The sequence below is a fragment of the Hypomesus nipponensis genome, chromosome 16 (genome assembly GCF_054491055.1).
Source record: "Hypomesus nipponensis isolate SF chromosome 16, ASM5449105v1, whole genome shotgun sequence".
Taxonomy (NCBI): domain Eukaryota; kingdom Metazoa; phylum Chordata; class Actinopteri; order Osmeriformes; family Osmeridae; genus Hypomesus; species Hypomesus nipponensis.
In genome coordinates, this window is record NC_140376.1 from 6,985,970 (window position 1) to 7,003,956 (window position 17,987).

The 17,987-nt window shown below is 50.5% G+C and overlaps 1 protein-coding gene across 1 annotated transcript; it reads right to left on the bottom strand.

Annotated features, from left to right (window-relative positions):
* Positions 1-220: 220 nt before the first annotated feature.
* kita (KIT proto-oncogene, receptor tyrosine kinase a) lies at positions 221-16,838 on the bottom strand. The gene is made up of 20 exons (XM_084675992.1): positions 16,577-16,838; positions 15,562-15,846; positions 14,961-15,100; positions 14,397-14,565; positions 13,511-13,697; positions 12,126-12,241; positions 11,883-11,997; positions 11,004-11,188; positions 8,533-8,639; positions 8,117-8,243; positions 7,319-7,423; positions 6,994-7,104; positions 6,644-6,785; positions 5,909-6,003; positions 5,327-5,454; positions 4,947-5,069; positions 4,097-4,208; positions 3,907-4,006; positions 3,301-3,406; positions 221-3,057 (listed from the first exon to the last, which is right to left on the bottom strand). Exons 1-20 carry the CDS (start codon positions 16,641-16,643, stop codon positions 2,863-2,865), a joined length of 2,715 nt encoding a protein of 904 aa, XP_084532118.1. The 5' UTR covers positions 16,644-16,838; the 3' UTR covers positions 221-2,862.
* Positions 16,839-17,987: the final 1,149 nt, after the last annotated feature.

Below are 17,987 nucleotides of genomic sequence, written 5' to 3' on the forward strand. Positions count from 1 at the left end.
AGGGACAACCTGCTCCGTTTGGGCACAGATGGCTGGCAATATGCCTCCAATCTACCATGAGACTGGACACATCAAGCAGCTTGAGCGCATTCTAAAACTCACCCTAATAATGAATGGGCAGGCTCTCTCTTGATTTTGTCTCTGCAGTTCATTTCATCGATGATTATTCCCAAAATGGTCAACTGAAACATTTGTAAGATTTGAAAAACCCTCATGCCAAAACGATTGAACACGTCTTTATTTAAATTAAACATGAGATGCAACTTGTCGTTTGTATGCGTAATAAACACATATAGCCTCATTGGTCACTTAAATATACAGCAAAATGCACACAATTGAGGAAAGCCTATTCTGTATGACCTGTCTAGAACAATCTGCTGTAACCAGAGGTGAGGCCTGCTGTACCCCGAGAGGATGGTTCAGTATCGTAAAATATAGATTTACGGTAGAATTCAACTTTGTTTTAAGGTGAAATTATGTGACATGTTTGTACAAGGAAAATTATGTGTCACTGAAGATAGAAGCCAGATCAACACTTTACATTATCTTCCATGGAACTACATAGCAATACCTATAGTAACAACTCTGTAGGCACATAAGGAACTGCTATGGTTTTCTATTTCATTACAGTAAAAGTTAATAGGCATGTGAAAACTGGTATTTTGTGTAGGTATTTTGTGTAGGTTGGGCTTTGCAGGGCTAAGTGGATGTTAACATTGACCTTGTTTGGTAACACAACCTTCAACTGCTCCTTTCCAACATCCACTCACCACTTCCAGCCCGTCCCCATACTGTGTCTTCTTACTCTTTAGTAATAACTTAGACCACTTACACTTAGTCTAACTTAATCATATAGCAATTCTTATGTACCATGTTTTTCCAATAGGTATGGCTATCTATTTACATGGTACTTTATATAACCTTAACATAAAGTTTTGCCAAAGGCAGTAATATAACATTATGGGATAGGCTGTGTACTACAGGCTGGTTGTTAGGAGTTACATAGATGTACCATATCATATGAAAACAACACGGATAAAACACTGCACCCTATAAACATTCATATTTACAGAACATAGCTCCAGGGAGATCAGGGAGAACGTTATGATTAGGATTCATTTTGTGGCACCTCTGATTTACAAATGGGACACACATACACGCACATCTCTCTCTCACACACACACACACACACACACACACACACACACACACACACACACACACACACACACACACACACACACACACACACACACACACACACACACACACACACACACACACACACACGCGTGCACATAAATGAAACAAAGAAGCATACATACACACATAGACACACACGTATTCAATCAGAGAGGTCCCCAGGTGCTCTCCACAACAAGCCAGGATGAGTGAAGGGGAAGTCCTGGTTCGGGGAGTCTGGACAGACAAACCTCCGGCTGGGGCACGCTGAAGCCAGAGTTCCTGGCAGGAAGCAGCTGGAGGCGGACGACAGAAGCTTCTGGAAAGTCGGCGAGTGAGGGATGAGGGGGTGAGGGGAGCAGGGAGAGAGGACTACTGTAATCTGGCCCTTGTCTCCATAGACACCTGAGCCATGATAACCATGACCACCTGCGGAATTCTACTGGCTATATGTTTGAGCAGCACGCTGTCTTACAGTAAAGCTTATGATTGGTTTCCCCCCTGCACAGCAAAGTCCCCAATTGGCATCTTAAATTAGCTTGAAGCTTCCTATTGGCTGAAACGGAAAGACAGAAGGGGCCCGTGTGACTGGACGACCAAACTGAAATTACAGTCACCAAAGTTACCCTCCATAGTTACCCTCCAGAGTTTCTGATTGACCTCGAATAGACAAGGAGGGACAGGAAGTGTGTAGTAGAGTGTAGTGTGTACTGTAGGGGAGTGTGTAGGTCGATAGGTGTGTGTATGTGTGTATAGGGGAGTATAGGAGACAGTAGGAGAGTGTCATCGTGTAGGAGTATGCGGGGGTCTGTGAGAGCGCGTAGGAATGTTTAGGAAAGAACGTACCTGCTTAAAGAGTGTTGTAAACAAGGGGCCTCCGATACAAGAATCCGTATTTACACATTTACAAAGTGTCCCCTGCAGCCAGCATTCTGAAGCTGTCTTGGAGACGGGGAGAAGGAGCGTGAGGGACATAACTAGTGCTGCTTAAGTGTTTCTCACACGGTCTCCCAACCGCTTACATCTTATATACGGTTGAACCACCGTTAAACGCTTTACAGAGAACAGTCTATACACATATACATAGATAGACACACTAACACTGCAGTACCTTCATCCCTGATCCAAACAGTTGGAAACACCGGAGATCTGAATACATCTGAACACACCTTACATCGCAGACCCCCCGGTTCAGCAACACTCGCTGAAGCATTTGACTTGTGAAACATCAGACACAAAAGTTCTTCATATAACCATAGAAGTGAATGTTTGGAATTATAATACTGACAAAAGTTCATGCAGTGGAAGCAGCCAAGCTAGACGACAGTAGAATCTCCGGGTTATTCAAATACGAAAACAATCACTTTTCTATCTCCCAAGGATTCCTTTAAATGCAACAAAACTTCTCTTCAGAGTAATATAAAAACAGGAAAGATGAAGTGGAAGGGGTCATTTGTGGATGGACAGGAGAGCTAGATAGTGAGAGAGTGGTCAGGGGCAGAACAGTCTTCCAGGGGAGCCCCAGTCCTTGCTGGCCAGACCTCCAAGTCTGGGCGGGGTGCTGGCTGTGGAGCAGGTCCCACTGCAGGTCCAGTCAGTACAGAGTGGGGGGGAGAGGGGGCCTAGGAGCATCTTGGTGCAGGCACTTTGAGGGGCAGCCCTGGGTCAGGGTTGGGGTCCTTACACTCTGTGGGCCCTGAGGCCGGTCTCCTCCAGGAACACCACGTCGTGGAAGAGGAGGGGCTGGGAGGACACGTTGCTGCTGCCCGCTGAGTTGAGGCGCCGGAGCGCTGCATTCTGGGTAGTCTGGTCCTCAGGCGTGCTCGGCCCCGTCCCAGCATGCCCTGGGAACTTGGAGCTGAAGTTCAGATAAATCTACACAGAGAGAGAGAGAGAAGAGAGCGAGGGTTAGCATCTATTCTAAAGACAGTTCAGCTCCACCCACATCACTTCAGCCCCACCCACATCACCTCAGAAGATCCTAGCTGGGAGACTGGAGAGACGAGGTGTGGATGAGAGTGGAGGGAGGATGGGTGGGCAGAGAGGGAGGTGGGGGAGGCGAGGTGGGGAGGAGGAGAGTGGGGGGAGGAGGGGTGAGAGAAGGGTGAGGTCACCTACGTGTTTCGTGGCATCAGACAGCTGCTGTTCAATCCTCTCCACCACGTCCCTAAAGGGAGGTCTCTGCACTGGGTCAGCCTCCCAGCAACATCTCATAATCTGGTACCTGCACACACAAACACACACACACACACACACACACACACATGGATGAAACGTATCTGCTCCAAGCTGCTACAGTTGATTTTTTTCTGTAATGTTTGAGTGAATGTTCAAACTTAACGCTAAAATAGACCCCTTTAGAACTTTCAACCTTTAAAAAAAAACAAAAAAACAGATCAAACGCTGTTGTCAGGCAACATTTCCAATTAGGCAAAGTATGGACTCCATATTTTGTGGAGTTCAACCTGCATGTCACAACGTTTCTGTCTTTGTTTGATACATTTTCAATTAGCAGCTCTCATCTCCCTACTTTCCTGGCTTTGAATAAGCCATCTGCTGATAGCCCATGTACCCAAACCCTCACATCCTCTCACACCCACACATTTCTCCCTCTGCGCTCTCTCTCTCACAAACACGCACACACACACACACACCCACATACTTTCACGCACACTCACGCATACAGACACAGAAACACACACTAACACAGCAAAACAATCTCACATTTCACTGGGAGCAAACTCTGGTGCCTCCATTCTGTATCCTTCCTTAATCATCTTGTAGAACTTTGAATCCACCGGCATACCTGGATATGGACTGTTTCCTGTGTGACAGACAGGAGATGTCAACGAACTACACAAACACCACCCCCACACACACACACACACACACACACAGGTAGGGCACACCTTACCTAAAGAGAAGATTTCCCAGAGCAAGATTCCGTAGGACCACACATCGCTCTCGAAGGTGTACACACACTCAAAGATACTTTCCGGGGACATCCACTTGACGGGGAGGCGAGCCTGAGCAAAACAAACATCATCACACACCACAGACACACACACGTCATCACACACACACACACACACACACACACCATCCACATCTGCAGCCTCCCATGATCACACCCCATCCCACACACCTCCACACCCAGAGAGCTCTTGTTGAAACACCTTCACATCTTTCTCTGGTGCCATTATTAGAGATATCACTCGACACACACACAGTGCACACACACACACAGTGCACACACACACAGTGCACACACACAAACACACACAGATATTCCTCCTGCCCTCCCCTCAGGGTAACATATCACGTCAGAGAACATAACACCTTCCAGAGAACCTGTGGGCTTCAGATTGTCTGGGGACTTGATGGATTGGTGAAACACACGTGTTGTTGTTCACGCCTCACTACCTCATCCCAGGAATCTCTGACATTCCAGAAAGACAGAGAATGAGCCGCGGGCAGTTTCCCCCTGGACAGGTGGGACACCTGACTGGGTTTTCCAACGTACTCCATGAACCTTTGTGTTTTGGTTTGTGAAAAGTATCAATCTTTAAAAAATACCGTATGACAGAACTACTTGACATGGTAAGTGTATGGAAATTAAATTTTTGGACCTGTTTCCCCCCCAAAGAACTAGCCTGCCACCCAGCTCACTAACCTGGGTATCATGGCTAATGCTATGAAGCCAGAGTGAAATGCTAGTGTGGCCCGTGGTCCCTCAGAGCTAGCTGTGCGGCAAACACACTCACGTTTCCTTTCACCACATAGTTTGAGTCGGTGGTGATGTCTCTGGCCAGGCCGAAGTCACAGATCTTGGCCACCCTTCCCTGAGTCAGCAGGATGTTCCTTGCAGCCAGGTCTCTGTGGATGCACTGGGCACACACAAACAGGCACATGCATATCAGCTTAGTGCTGGAATACCCTGGCTGGAAGTCTGCATGTGTTGCTGCGTGCTTTACACGCAACTCTCCGTGTGTCTCCTGTGATCTCGGTCTACTCTCGGATGCGCGTGTGTTCATGAGTTGCAAGTGTAGCGCGTGTTACTGACAGGGTGCTCTGTGGTTGTTTTGTGTGTCGCTGCATGTGTCGGAGCTGTTTCAGAGAGAGAGGCGTGAAGACGTGGACTCACGTTCTTGGAGGCCAGGAAGTCCATGCCTTTGGCCACCTGGTAGGAGAAGCTGAGCAGGTCCTCTGTGTCCAGAGACTGCCCATCTTCTAGAAGCATCTCACTCAACGCCTCAGCCTCAACACAGGAGCCTGGAGAGGGAACGGGAGAGAGGGGATGGGAGAGAGGGGATGGGAGAGAGGGGATGGGAGAGAGGGGGAGAGGGGGATGGGAGAGAGGGGATGGGAGAGAGTGGGAGAGAGGGGATGGGAGAGAGGGGATGGGAGAGAGGGGATGGGAGAGAGGGGGAGAGGGAAAGAGAAAGGAAGAGAGGGGGAGAGAGGAGGAGCAGAGAGAGGGGGAGACAGGGAAAGCGAGAGAGAGCGAGAAATAAACAGAGGGAGAGGAGCGAGGAGGGGGGAGAGAAAGATCAATCAAAATTAAACGTTGATTTAATTTCCTTAAATGTGTATTTTACCACAGCTAAGCAACACATGAGAAGCCTAGGAGGATGTGCCACGTGACAGTATTCACTGGAGTAAAGTGCCATATGCGTGCCTGTACTGTAGTAAACATGAGTGAGAGGCGTAGGAGGAAGTGTCTTGCCGTGTATGGAGCGTCTCTTCTCGGAGGAGGAGCCGGGAGGCACGGTGCCAGCGACAGAGGGCCTCATAGACATGTAGCCGTTTCTACTAGCGTCTCTGAGGGGGGAAAATGAGCAGTTAGCCTGGCTTAATCTCCCTGTGCTGTCCCAGCCGCCTGACCGTCCTCTCACTGCTCACTGACCCCCTCACCGGGAGCCCCTCACCTGGACGTCCCCTCCCCGGGGGCCCCTCACCTGGACGTCCCCTCCCCGGGGGCCCCTCCCCTGGACCCCCTGACCCTCTCTTTGTCTCTCAGCCTGTGTCATTCGGGACATTGTCGTCACTCACAATCCTCCCTCTCAAACCGCTGGAGGGACTTTCCACTCTCCGTGCCAGACAGGCACTGGAGCATAGAACAGACCGCAAACACACACACACACACCTTTTACGCACACATACACACCTCCTCTGTACACACACACACCTTGAACACACACACTCAAGTCTGTTTTGGTGCAAAATTGTGAGGACCCACAATTCAGTCAAATTCAAAATTGTGTTCTCCCTAATCCTAACATAATTCCAATCCTAGCACTAATTAAAAACCCCTCACCCCTAGAAATACTCTTGAAGTTCCCCAAGAAAAGATCCTTAATAATGAAATGTTCCCTTGGTTTACTACTCTTCTGGGGACATCTGGTTATCACAAAAACAGTTAAACCAACACACACACACGATTACACACACACAGTCGTACCCAGCAGCCTCTCTCTGTAGGAGGATGTTCCTGTAGTAGCAGTCGTCTCCCAGCTTGGAGCACAGGAAGTACTCTCTCTTCCTGCGCAGGAAGTTGAGGAGATCTCCGAAGCAGCAGTACTCTGTGATGACCAGAGTAGGACCTGAGGACAGAAGGACAGGAGTCACACACACCTCTCTATCTCTCTCTCTCACACACACACACACACACACACACAGACACAGACAGACCTTTCTCTCTCTCTCACACGCATAGATGTCATACGCACTAACACAGAGACCTCACACACACCTCCTATGCATGCACGCAGAGACACCCCTCCTAGCAGAGGAGGAGCACCTCAGCCTCACCTCCAACAGTGCAGGCTCCCAGCAAGTTAACAATGTTTATGTGGTTTCCTAGGTAACTCAGAACCTTCAACTCTGACATCAGAGCCTCCTTCTCTGTGGCATGGGCACTGGCTGTGGACACACATACACACTGTGAACACACACGTTGACAATTTCTTCACACTGGAATGTGTATATTTACTCAAAATGTTTGAGTATATTGTTAAAAGGTTTACAGTGTAAAAATATGATTGCAATAGAAAATGATGTAGTTAAATATTAGACAAAGGTCAGTTGTGTAAATATACAAAGGTTTTATGGCTAAATCATAACTTATCTGTCTTACGTTTCAACATTTTGACAGCAACTGTCATCACAGTGTCAGCTTTTGAGAGTCCGTATGCTGTCGCTTCCACTACCTTCCCAAAGGCTCCAGAGCCAAGAGTCTTGCCTGAGGGCATGTATACACACAGACACACCAGACGTACACACACACACAGACACACACAGGCGCACACACACAAGCACACACAGACACACACAGGCGCACACACACACACACAAGCACACACAGACACACACACAGGCACACACACAGACACACACACAGACACACACACACAGACACACACAGACACACACAGGCACACACACAGGCACACACACACACAAACAGTGTTAACAGCAGGGTGTGAGGGCCCTGGGGTGAGTCAGCAGGAACCAGGACGTGAGGGATCCTGCTCAGGAGGGCCAGCATCATTAACATACACGCAGTGCAGGTTTGGCTCTGGCTGCTGCTGTGACCCAGCCGAGAGGAGGGAGACCAGACAGGGAGAGACACGGGGGGGGGGGGGGAGACAAGGACAACTAATGGGGACGGATGAAGGGGGCGGGTGAACGGAAGGAAATTGTGGGGGGGCAAGGGAGACTGGGAGGAGTGGACGGAAGGGAGGAGGAGGGGCAAGGAGAGACGGGGGGAAGGGGGTGGGGGGGGGAGACAAGGACAACTAATGGGGACGGATGAAGGGGGCGGGTGAACGGAAGGAAATTGTGGGGGGGCAAGGGAGACTGGGAGGAGTGGACGGAAGGGAGGAGGAGGGGCAAGGAGAGACGGGGGGAAGGGGGTGGGGGGGGGAACACTCACCAAAGCGCAGCTTGTCCCTGGGGAACTCCCACTGGTGGTCATACGGAAGCTGGGTGGGATCAATGTACACGTAGTTGTTTCCATGGATACCTTCGATGACCTTCCACTGGATCTGGTATTTGGGTTTCTGGGGTGAAGGGTCAGGGATCGAGAGCAGAGGTGAAAGGTCAGGGTTGGAGAAAGGAGGTGAAGGGCAAGATGTGGAGAATAGCAGATGGTGATGTCCCCATTTAAAGCTACAAAAATCCAAATGGGGCATCATGGCTATCTGCTCGGTCTGGGTCTGGGATGTATTTGTCTGGACTGAACTTCTGATGCCTGATTTCCTGCTGTGCTTTCTGTGAGCACTATATGTCACTTGGTATATGAAGCGTCTGCTGGGCGTATAATAAAAAGCTCACAGCTAGACTACCTACCTGCAGGTATTTGTAGATGAGCATCATGAGGACAAGGCAGAGGATGGCAGCTGCAGACACAAAGCCCACCAGCAGGGGAGTAAAGAGATGGTGAGGCACCATCCTCTCTGTAGAGAGAGAGAGAGAGAGAGAGAGAGAGAGAGAGAGAGAGAGAGAGAGACATAGAGAGAGAGAGAGCGAGAGAGAGAGAGAGAGACATAGAGAGAGAGAGAGAGAGAGAGAGAGAGAGAGAGAGAGAGAGAGAGAGAGAGAGAGAGAGAGAGAGAGAGAGAGAGAGAGAGAGAGAGAGAGAGAGAGAGAGAGAGAGAGAGGTGGAGAGAGACAGAGGTGGAGAGAGACAGGGAGATGGAGCAACAAAGAAAGAGACAGATGTAAATAGAAAGAAAAAAAGAAAGATGGGGAGAGAGAGAGAGAAAAGGGTCTGAGTTGTGATGTCGGGACTGTCTGCCCTGTCTAGCAGCCCAGAGCCTCAGAGTAAGAGTCAGAAGCTCCACCCAGGGGAGCTGCGACAACAGAATGAACCAAATGCACTCCCTGGTCCTGATGTGCGGTCGTTCAACTGATAAGGGCTGTGTGCTGTATCACGGCGAACTGATGACACCCTGAGCACAACAAAACAATCCTGTTAGAACCCCTGTCCGAGGTAGGCCTGGGTCTGCCAGTCTTAGTAGCTTCCTGCCATGTCAGTGAATAGGTTCATTTCATCAGCGTTTGTGTGTTTGTGTGTGGGCGTGCTGTGTTATTGTTGTGCTCCTCTGTACAGCCGGTGTAATAAATAAGCTGTTTAGCTCTAAGGAGCTTTCTCTCCATATCAAACCTGACAATGCAGAGTCTGCAGGAAGTAATCCTGACTGAACCTGTCAGCTCCCCATGGCTCCCTGCAGCTCTCTGACTACAGCAACACCCCCCCCCCCCCACCCACCCTTAACCCTAACCCTCCAGCCAATGCAACACCTCCAGCCAATCAACCAGCCAATACAACAACTTCAGCCAGTCACCCGGACAATAGAACACCTCCAGCCAGCCAATACAACGACTCCAGCCAACCAGCCAATCAGCTAGCCAACACCTCCAGCCAGACCAGGCAGCCATCCAGTCAGTCCGTCAGCAGACTAGTCACCCAGTCAGCCAGACCAGTTAGTCAGCCAACGATGGATCGTAGCAACAAACCAGCGATATTTCTTACGTGCGTTTCCCAAACATGCGCTTTCAAGAGCTACACATTTTCAAGAGACACTTAAGCTACGATGTCTTTGAGAATGGCCCGTAAAACTGATATTCGTCGTAAGATGGATTCTACGATCAACTTGGGCTTACGACGCTTTCGGGAAACACAGCCCAGACCAGTTAGTCAGTCAGTCAATCACCCAACAAATGAGCAAGTCAAACCAAGCCTGGGATCAGGTCACTTGGGACAGTCCTCACTGGCTCCCTGACGGCACATCTAGCTTCCCAGAATGCCCACCCACAAGCCCATTGTGGCCTCCAACCCACCCCTCCTCCCCACCCCCCCCTCCCCTCCCCCCCTCCCCTCCCCCTCCCCCTCCCCCTCCCCCTCCCCCTCCGCCACATTGTTGCTCTCCTGGTGTGGCCTCCCCTCCCCTCCGCCCAGACCTCCATAGAACCCCTGCTGCTACTGCCAGGGAGCCAGTGTGCTACTCAGTGGATTAACAGGTTGTTCTTGGGATTTGCAGTTGACGGGTGAACGAGGATGCAGCAGAGATGACTGTGGTGACATGCTGACAGCGGGCGGTCACGCTTGTGGTATCTTTTCTTTGTTAAGGTTTACACAACAGGATTACAGCCTGGATCCATGTCAAACAGTTTGGGTCCCCGGGTAGAATACACATCAAACAACAAGTCTCAATCCTTTGTTTTTGATCTGTATGTTGCTGGATGTAGTGTAGATGGTGAAGATGGAGGACCAGGTTCACATCACCTGTAGCTTCTGGTCTGACCAGGTTAACATCACCTGTAGCTTCTAGTCTGACCAGGTTGTCAGTGCAGGATTACGGATGTTTGGAAAGGGGGAAGGCAGAGAAAGTGTGGAGGAGCAGGAAACTCCTTGCATTGTGACCTTGTCAGAGATGTTGACAGTGCACGTAACATTAATCCCAAGGTGGGGATCTGTAGAGGATTAACACTGAAGTTTAAAAACAATCTGAGAGACAGGCTGACGCCGGGACCCCCCCCTCCTCTTCACCAGTCCCCTCCCCCCCTGCCCCCCAGACCACCCACCCCCACAGACAGCCCCGCCCCAATCCCTCAGCTCCCACAGACTCCTCTTTCACCCCCCCCCCTTTGCCCCATTCTCCCCTGTTTACCCCCTCCAGACACTCCCTGGACCCCTCCACGTTTGTGTGTGTGTCTATCCATGTGTGTGTACGTGTGGGAATGTGTCCAGTACGTGTGTGTTTGTGTGTACAGAGTGTGCGTGTGCATGCGTGTGTGTGTGCGTGTGTCAGACTCACCGCTGATGGAAAACAGGGTGTATGCTGTCTCCCCCTCCACAGTGGCCACACACTCCAGGGTGCTGAACCTGCCCCGGCTGACGTTCAGACGGCTCTCCACCTCCGTCTTCCCAAACATGGGCCGGAACACCGTCACCGTGACCACGTCCTGCTGCTCCTCCGTGGCGTTGAGCTGGTGGGAGCACCTGGGGGGGGGGGGGAGAGGGGAGGAGGGTTAGGGCGGTCAGAACCTGCGCACCTGGGGGAGGGGGGGATATGTACCTGGGGGGCGTGGTAAGTGTGTGTGTGTGTCTGTGTGTACGTGTGGAGTGTGTGTGTGTGTGTGTGTGGGGGGGGGGGTAAGGGGTTGCTGAGCACGCATGACTGACCCTCTCAGGGTCTTTGAGGGTTTCTGTTGCGTCAAAGTGTTCTAGCATGTCAAGTCAGAATCATGTTGTGTACCATCACAGAGGTTACTGTGTCTGTGTGCGCGGCTTCCTAAGTCCGCTTGATAATAATTCAAAATGACTGGATAATGATTGGGTAATCGCCTGTGACTAACTGCCTGGGATTGGTGCTGCTATGGACACCAGGTAGTCCTCCTACATGTTTACCATGACTCACTGTTACTTTCCTAGGAACAGGATGTACTGCTATTACCTATCTCAATATAGTCCACCAATCACAAGTCACGCCTGTCCAGTTGCCCAGTGCAACATCCTATCAGCCTCAACACCGTCCCTTAGCTCTGTCTCCAGGACTGGGATGCTCCTGCCCCAAGGAGCAACCTGAGCAGCTAAATCGACTTACCTGGAGAGTAATCTGAACAGAAGTCAACTGAAATCGGACCAATTTATTGAGGAACGGTTCCCTGAGCAGGAGTTACTGAGAGCGTCTCACCTCATGTACGGCTGCTCGCAGTAGAACCATGTGATCTGGGGAGCGGGGAACCCCTCTGCGACGCAGCGCACCTGGCCGTCCACCGGTCCCTCGTGAGACACGATCTCCGGCTTACCTGGCGGGCAGAGGAACGGCCCAGGGAAACATCAGAAAAACATCACAGCAACATACTGAAGCCGGTCCAGCCCCCCCCCCCTCTCTGGAATATCTGGGCAACACAGAACTTTTCGTCGTCCCACTTACTGATGACGTAGACGGTGAAGGAGCGGTTGACACTGGCGTCGCCGTTGGAGGCGGACAATGTGTAGACTCCGCCCTCGGACATCTTCAAGCGCACCAGCCTCAGCTTGCTCTGGTACCTGTGGATGAGCACGAACATGAACTTCTCAGCTCACGCATGAACACACAACTCACTGAGAACTGGCTGCTGGCAGGTCTAGCTGTGTAGTAGGCAGCTGTGCACCAGCTAGCTGTGTGCTAAGTACTGTGTTCCAGGTAGCTGTGTGCAAGGTTCAGGTCTAGCTGTGTACTAGCTAGCTGTGTACTAGCTAGCTGTGTGCTAGCTAGCTGTGTACTAGCTAGCTGTGTACTAGCTAGCTGTGTGCAAGGTTCAGGTCTAGCTGTGTACTAGCTAGCTGTGTACTAGCTAGCTGTGTGCTAGCTAGCTGTGTACTAAGTACTGTGTGCTAGGTAGCTGTGTGCAAGGTTCAGGTCTAGCTGGGTACTAGCTAGCTGTGTACTAGCTGTGTACTAGCTAGTTGTGTACTAGCAGAGGCTGTCTGAGGAGCCTGCAGCATTACAGCACAGTCTGCTTGACCCCCGAGTCCAACAGCAGGGGGGCATTCTGCTCTCCACATCAGTCCCTCCAGCAACACTGGGAATGTCTCACCCCACTGAACGCGCCCCAAATCGTTCACTTGTTTTTCAGCTGCTAATTGCTCTCTCCTCACACTGGCCCCGACCTCACTGCAGGACTCTGTGGTCCTAATGAACTCATGGTGTAACTCTCTCCTCCTCTCTTTTACCCTCTCCTCCTCTCTGTCTACTTTCCTCTCCTCCTTCCCCCCTTCTCCCCTTTCTTCTCCCCTTCTCCTCCTTCTCTCCTCGTCGTCGTCTCCCCTCACTCTGGTTCTTCAGCAGGTCTGGAGGCAGGCAGCATGTGACAGACCATCATCAGCCTGCCTGACCCAGGGCCAGCTGGACCCCGAGGTGTTACATTTCAGCCTGAGGGTGTAATAAACACACACAGCTATGTGGTATGGCCTGTGTGTGTGTTGTGTGTGTGTGTGTGTGTGTGTGTGTGTAGGGTCTGTGGTAGGGACTGTGTGTGTATGGGCTTGTTTAACTTTTCTTGTTGGGACCAGAAGTATGTTTAATATAACAAAGTCCCTGTGTGTTTGAAAGAAAGACAGTGTGTGTACAATGTTTGTGTGAACACCGTTGGCTATGTGGTAAGCATCTGCGTGTTTGTGTGTTTAAGAAAGAGGAAGAGACAGCAGTGAGCGTTTACATGTGTTTGTGTGCGTACCTGTGTGTGTGCGTGCGTACCTGTGTGTGTGTGTGCGTACCTGTGTGTGTGCGTGCGTACCTGTGTGTGTGCGTGCGTACCTGTGTGTGTGTGTGTGTACCTGTGTGCGTGGTTGAGCGTGGTGATGACGTGCTCCGAGGTGTTCTTCAGCCTGTGGTTCATAAAGCTCCAGGTGAGGATGTGAGGTTGGGGGTAGGCCTCCATCTCCACTTGCAGGGTCAGGCTCTCCCCTGCCCGCACGCGGACCGTGCTGTTCTCAATGGGAGCCAGCTGGATGAAACCTTTCACTGCAAAGACAAATTACCAAACCGCTCTTTTATCACGCAAACAGGTTCTGTATCGCATCCAAGTGTTTATTGACTTATTTTGAGGTCTTTCTGAGGTTGCACACAGTATTCCTGGAAGAGAATGAACATCGAGTCCTCAGTCTTACCTCGTTTAACCTGCTTTGAACTTTCCTGTAGGCTATGGACAAGAAACTCGACTGTTTCCCATGGCTGCACTAACAATACATTATACATACATACACTTTACATGTATATACTATATTTATAGTATAACATTATAAATCTATGGTGTACTGCACAGTATCTATGGTGTATTGCACAGTATCTGTGTGGTATACAATCTGTCCCCATCAACTCCTGCTTCTAACTGTGTCCTCCTGAGACAAGCCCACCTGGGTACTTCCCGCCTGAGTCAAGATATTAGCCACAAGATTGATCTTGCTCACAGACCCAACTGGAATCCCTCCAGGTTATAAACAATATTGAACTTGTTCAGACCTAGGGCGCAAAACCCTGACTCAGATCCTCCCTGTCAACTTGAAACCTGGTACTCAGGCTCAGACACAGACAGACAGACAGATACTCAGGGTTATACAGACAGACAGGTACTCAGGGTCAGACAGACAGACAGACAGACTGGTCCTCTGGGTCACACAGACAGACAGACCCTCAGGGTTAGACAGACAGACAGGTACTCACGGTAAACTTCCAGCCAGACAGACTCGGAGCTGGTCCCCCTCTCGTTCTGCGCCTCGCAGCGGAACCGTCCAGTGTCGTGGGTCCTCACGGCGGGGATGTGCAGCGTGGCGCTGCGGACGTGGGTGATGGGCTCCGTCAGGATGCGAGACGCGTTGTCAACCGATGGTTGCTGTGGATACGAAGCCCAGACGGCACCCTGTCAACGCCCAGAGATCTCTAGAGATTAACACCCTGCCTACACATGCACGCACGCATGCACGCATGCACACTCGCATTCACACACACACACACAAATACATACATGCTATCACACACACATATTCACGCAAACATGCACACATGCACAAACACACAAGCGCGCACACACACAAGCAATTGCATACACGAACCAGCAGCAGGCCTCTGCGACACCAAACGCAACCCCACGGGTCTCCTGAGAGACAGGAACACTCTAGAGTCTAGACCCAGACTCTTCCGTCTCAACCAATCACCTAGAGGTTCTAACTCGTGGCCACGCCCACCAGGCGCACAGAGACGTGTGATTGGAGGAGGGGAGGTTCTTACCGATCCAGGGGGGGCGGACCACTTGAGCTTGATGTCTCCATTGACGTTGGTGGTAATGCAGGACAGGGCCAGCCTCTGCCCCTGAAGTAGTACCACTCTCCTGGGTCCAGGGACCTGCACCACCGGGGGCGTGTCTGGGACTGCAACACCCCCCCCAAAAAATAAAAAATAAAAAATCCTTCACTGCAATCCGAGCAGGCGGCGTATATCATATCACCCACACAAGACAGGAAACACTCGACATGCACAAGCACATGAGGAAAGACTCGATCCGCCTGGAGAGCAGACAAGACACAAGCCTGCACTAGGCTGTGTAACATTGTAGCTGAGATGTTATTGTTGACGCTCCCCTGTCTGGTAGCTGAGATGTTATTGTTTAGTAATGTACCCTTGTCGTTTTGTGCTGTGCTTGGTAAATACAGACCTTGACTACTGAAATACTGTTAGAACTAGACATTTCTGATCCTCGAGTTCCAGCTGTACTTTCTAAATGCACTATTTGTATGTTTGAGGGTCCAATAAATCCACTGAAAGAAAACCCCGGAACGCTATGACAAATGACGAATAAAAACAAACAACAATGGCATCAAGAGAATTCTACCTGGCCGCACGATGAGATCATAGTTGTGTGACCTCACGGGGGCGTGGCCGAGCCGTCCCGAACACACGTAGCATCCCTCGAAGGCCTTCTGGGTGTCCAGGATCACGATGCCCATCTCAAGCCCAGCCTTGTACTGCAGGCCTGGGGGAAGGGGCCCCCCAGGGCATGTCTCCAGGTGCAGGTCCAGCATGCCTGGGTCCGTGGCCAGACACGGGATGGAGACGCTGTCCCCCTCGCGAGACAGGATGTTGAACACCATCGACTTCCTGAAGGCGTTGTCGGGATCTGGCGGGAACACACACAGATTCGGAGGTGAACACATGCCAGGTCCAGTAAAACCATGTGTTTGCCGTGTGTGGATGGATAATCATGGATGCACCAGTTGCACTGGTAGTTCTGATGTGTGGGTCCAAGAATCATGGGGAGAAGGACTGTTCCAGAATGTTCTGTTCAGTCATAGAACATGGCCAAAACGTTATTACACCTCACAGAGTGGGTACCTGATCAAAACACACTCAGCTGAACCTTCATGCACAAATACACCCAGACTGTGCCCCTTTACTATCCTTACCATTTTAGGTTTCTCTGCTTCAAAGGAATGTGTTTTGTTCACATCCTCACACAAGCGTAACATCATCTCCCTTAACATACATTCCAACAACTGCCCAAAACAAACAAACACACGTGCACAAGCACACCGATCTACAGGCACACACACGTGCACACACACATGCACACGCACACACGAGCACACTAATTGTCTGGTACACTCAGACGTATATCCTGATTGACACGCATGCTTACTCACACACACCTTGATTCACAAACTAACGCAGTGACTCACACACACTCTCCCTCCCTCACACACATACTTTCCCACCTTCACACACACAACCTAACACGCACAAACCCTTCCTCAACCCCCTAACACACGCCACATCACACACACTCTCCCTTCATGACACACACGCCCCACTCCCTCCCTTGCACTCCCCCCTTCCGGGCTCCCCCCTACCTTTGACGTAGACGTAGATGGAGCTTCCCTCCGCGGAGGCGTCATCGGTGCAGGTGTAGCGGCCCATGTGCAGAGGCTGCGCCCTGGGGATGTAGAGCAGCGAGGCCCCCGGGCTCCTCTCCTCGCCCCGCACCCGGGGCCGGTCCTCCCGCTGCCAGCGCACCCCTGGGCCTCCCTGGCAGCGCAGGCTGAGGGGGGCGTTGAGGGGGACCACCAGGGGGGAGACGGAGGGGGTGATGGTGGGTCTGCTGCTGCCTGAGATAGGAAGGGAGGACTCAGCTACACCACGCTGCAGGACATCCCCCCCCTCCCCCCTCCCTCTGACACAACTGCCCCTTGCGATGGTGACGATAACTAGATGAGGAAGGTTTTCTGAAGGAAATGTGTTTGCTGGAAGCGATGGACGATGATGAAGCTTTGTTCATTTGGCAGACAGTTTAGGTTAGCGTTGGGTTGGGTAAGCATTGGGTTGGGTGACAACAGTGAAACATGTAATGACGTACGCATTTAGCACACACTTTTATCCAAGCAAAGTACAGGGGAGATTCAATCATGTGGTTCCTTAATCTGCATGATATATCTTATTCAAATCCTTACAAATATTAATTCAGCCCCAAATTACCATGCTGCTATTTGGGGGATGGGTATAGCTCAAGGCTGGAACATTTGCCTACAGGTCAAGAGGTTGCAGGTTCAAAACTTGTCGCTCTAGATAAAAGTGTCTGGTAAATAAACACTTAATTTGTATTTCCTGATGGGAGGAAGACTGAGCTACTGTGCGCTAGTTTGTGTCCAGGACCAATAGGTTTAGCTTAGTGGTTAAAGTATTTGATTGCAGATCAAGAGGTAACAGGCTAAAATTCCCATGCATGGCTTTGAATAAAAATATATGTGAAACAAACAGTAATATTAGTAATAGTATTATATCCTTACAAGCACTCATTCAAGAACTAGTTCAAGAAAATAATATGAATACTGACCAAAACAGGGAGGCTGAGCTAACACACCTGCATTATAATAAGGTGTGGGATTCGAACCTGTGACCTCTTGGTCTGCAGTCGAATGCTCCGCCACTGACTTTCAATAATACCTCTAATTTATTTCCAACATGCATTCATTCAGCCTAAAGGAACGTACCAATATTTAAATAAAGAACACACAATATTATCACTCAATCCAGGTCAAGCAGTACTGCAGGGGAACGCTGCATCTGTCTTATTGTTAAACCGCCACGCAGCGCTCATTCCCCCCCATCAGCCTGCTTAACACATTCAAACTGACACTTAACCAGTAAAACGTAAAACGTTTCCGCAATGGTCTGAAAAAACCGGTGTGGTTAGCAGTGTGGTTAAAGTCATAATCAGACGCGGGTAATTATCGCTTGGGACTCGTAATGAAGCCAGCCGACTGT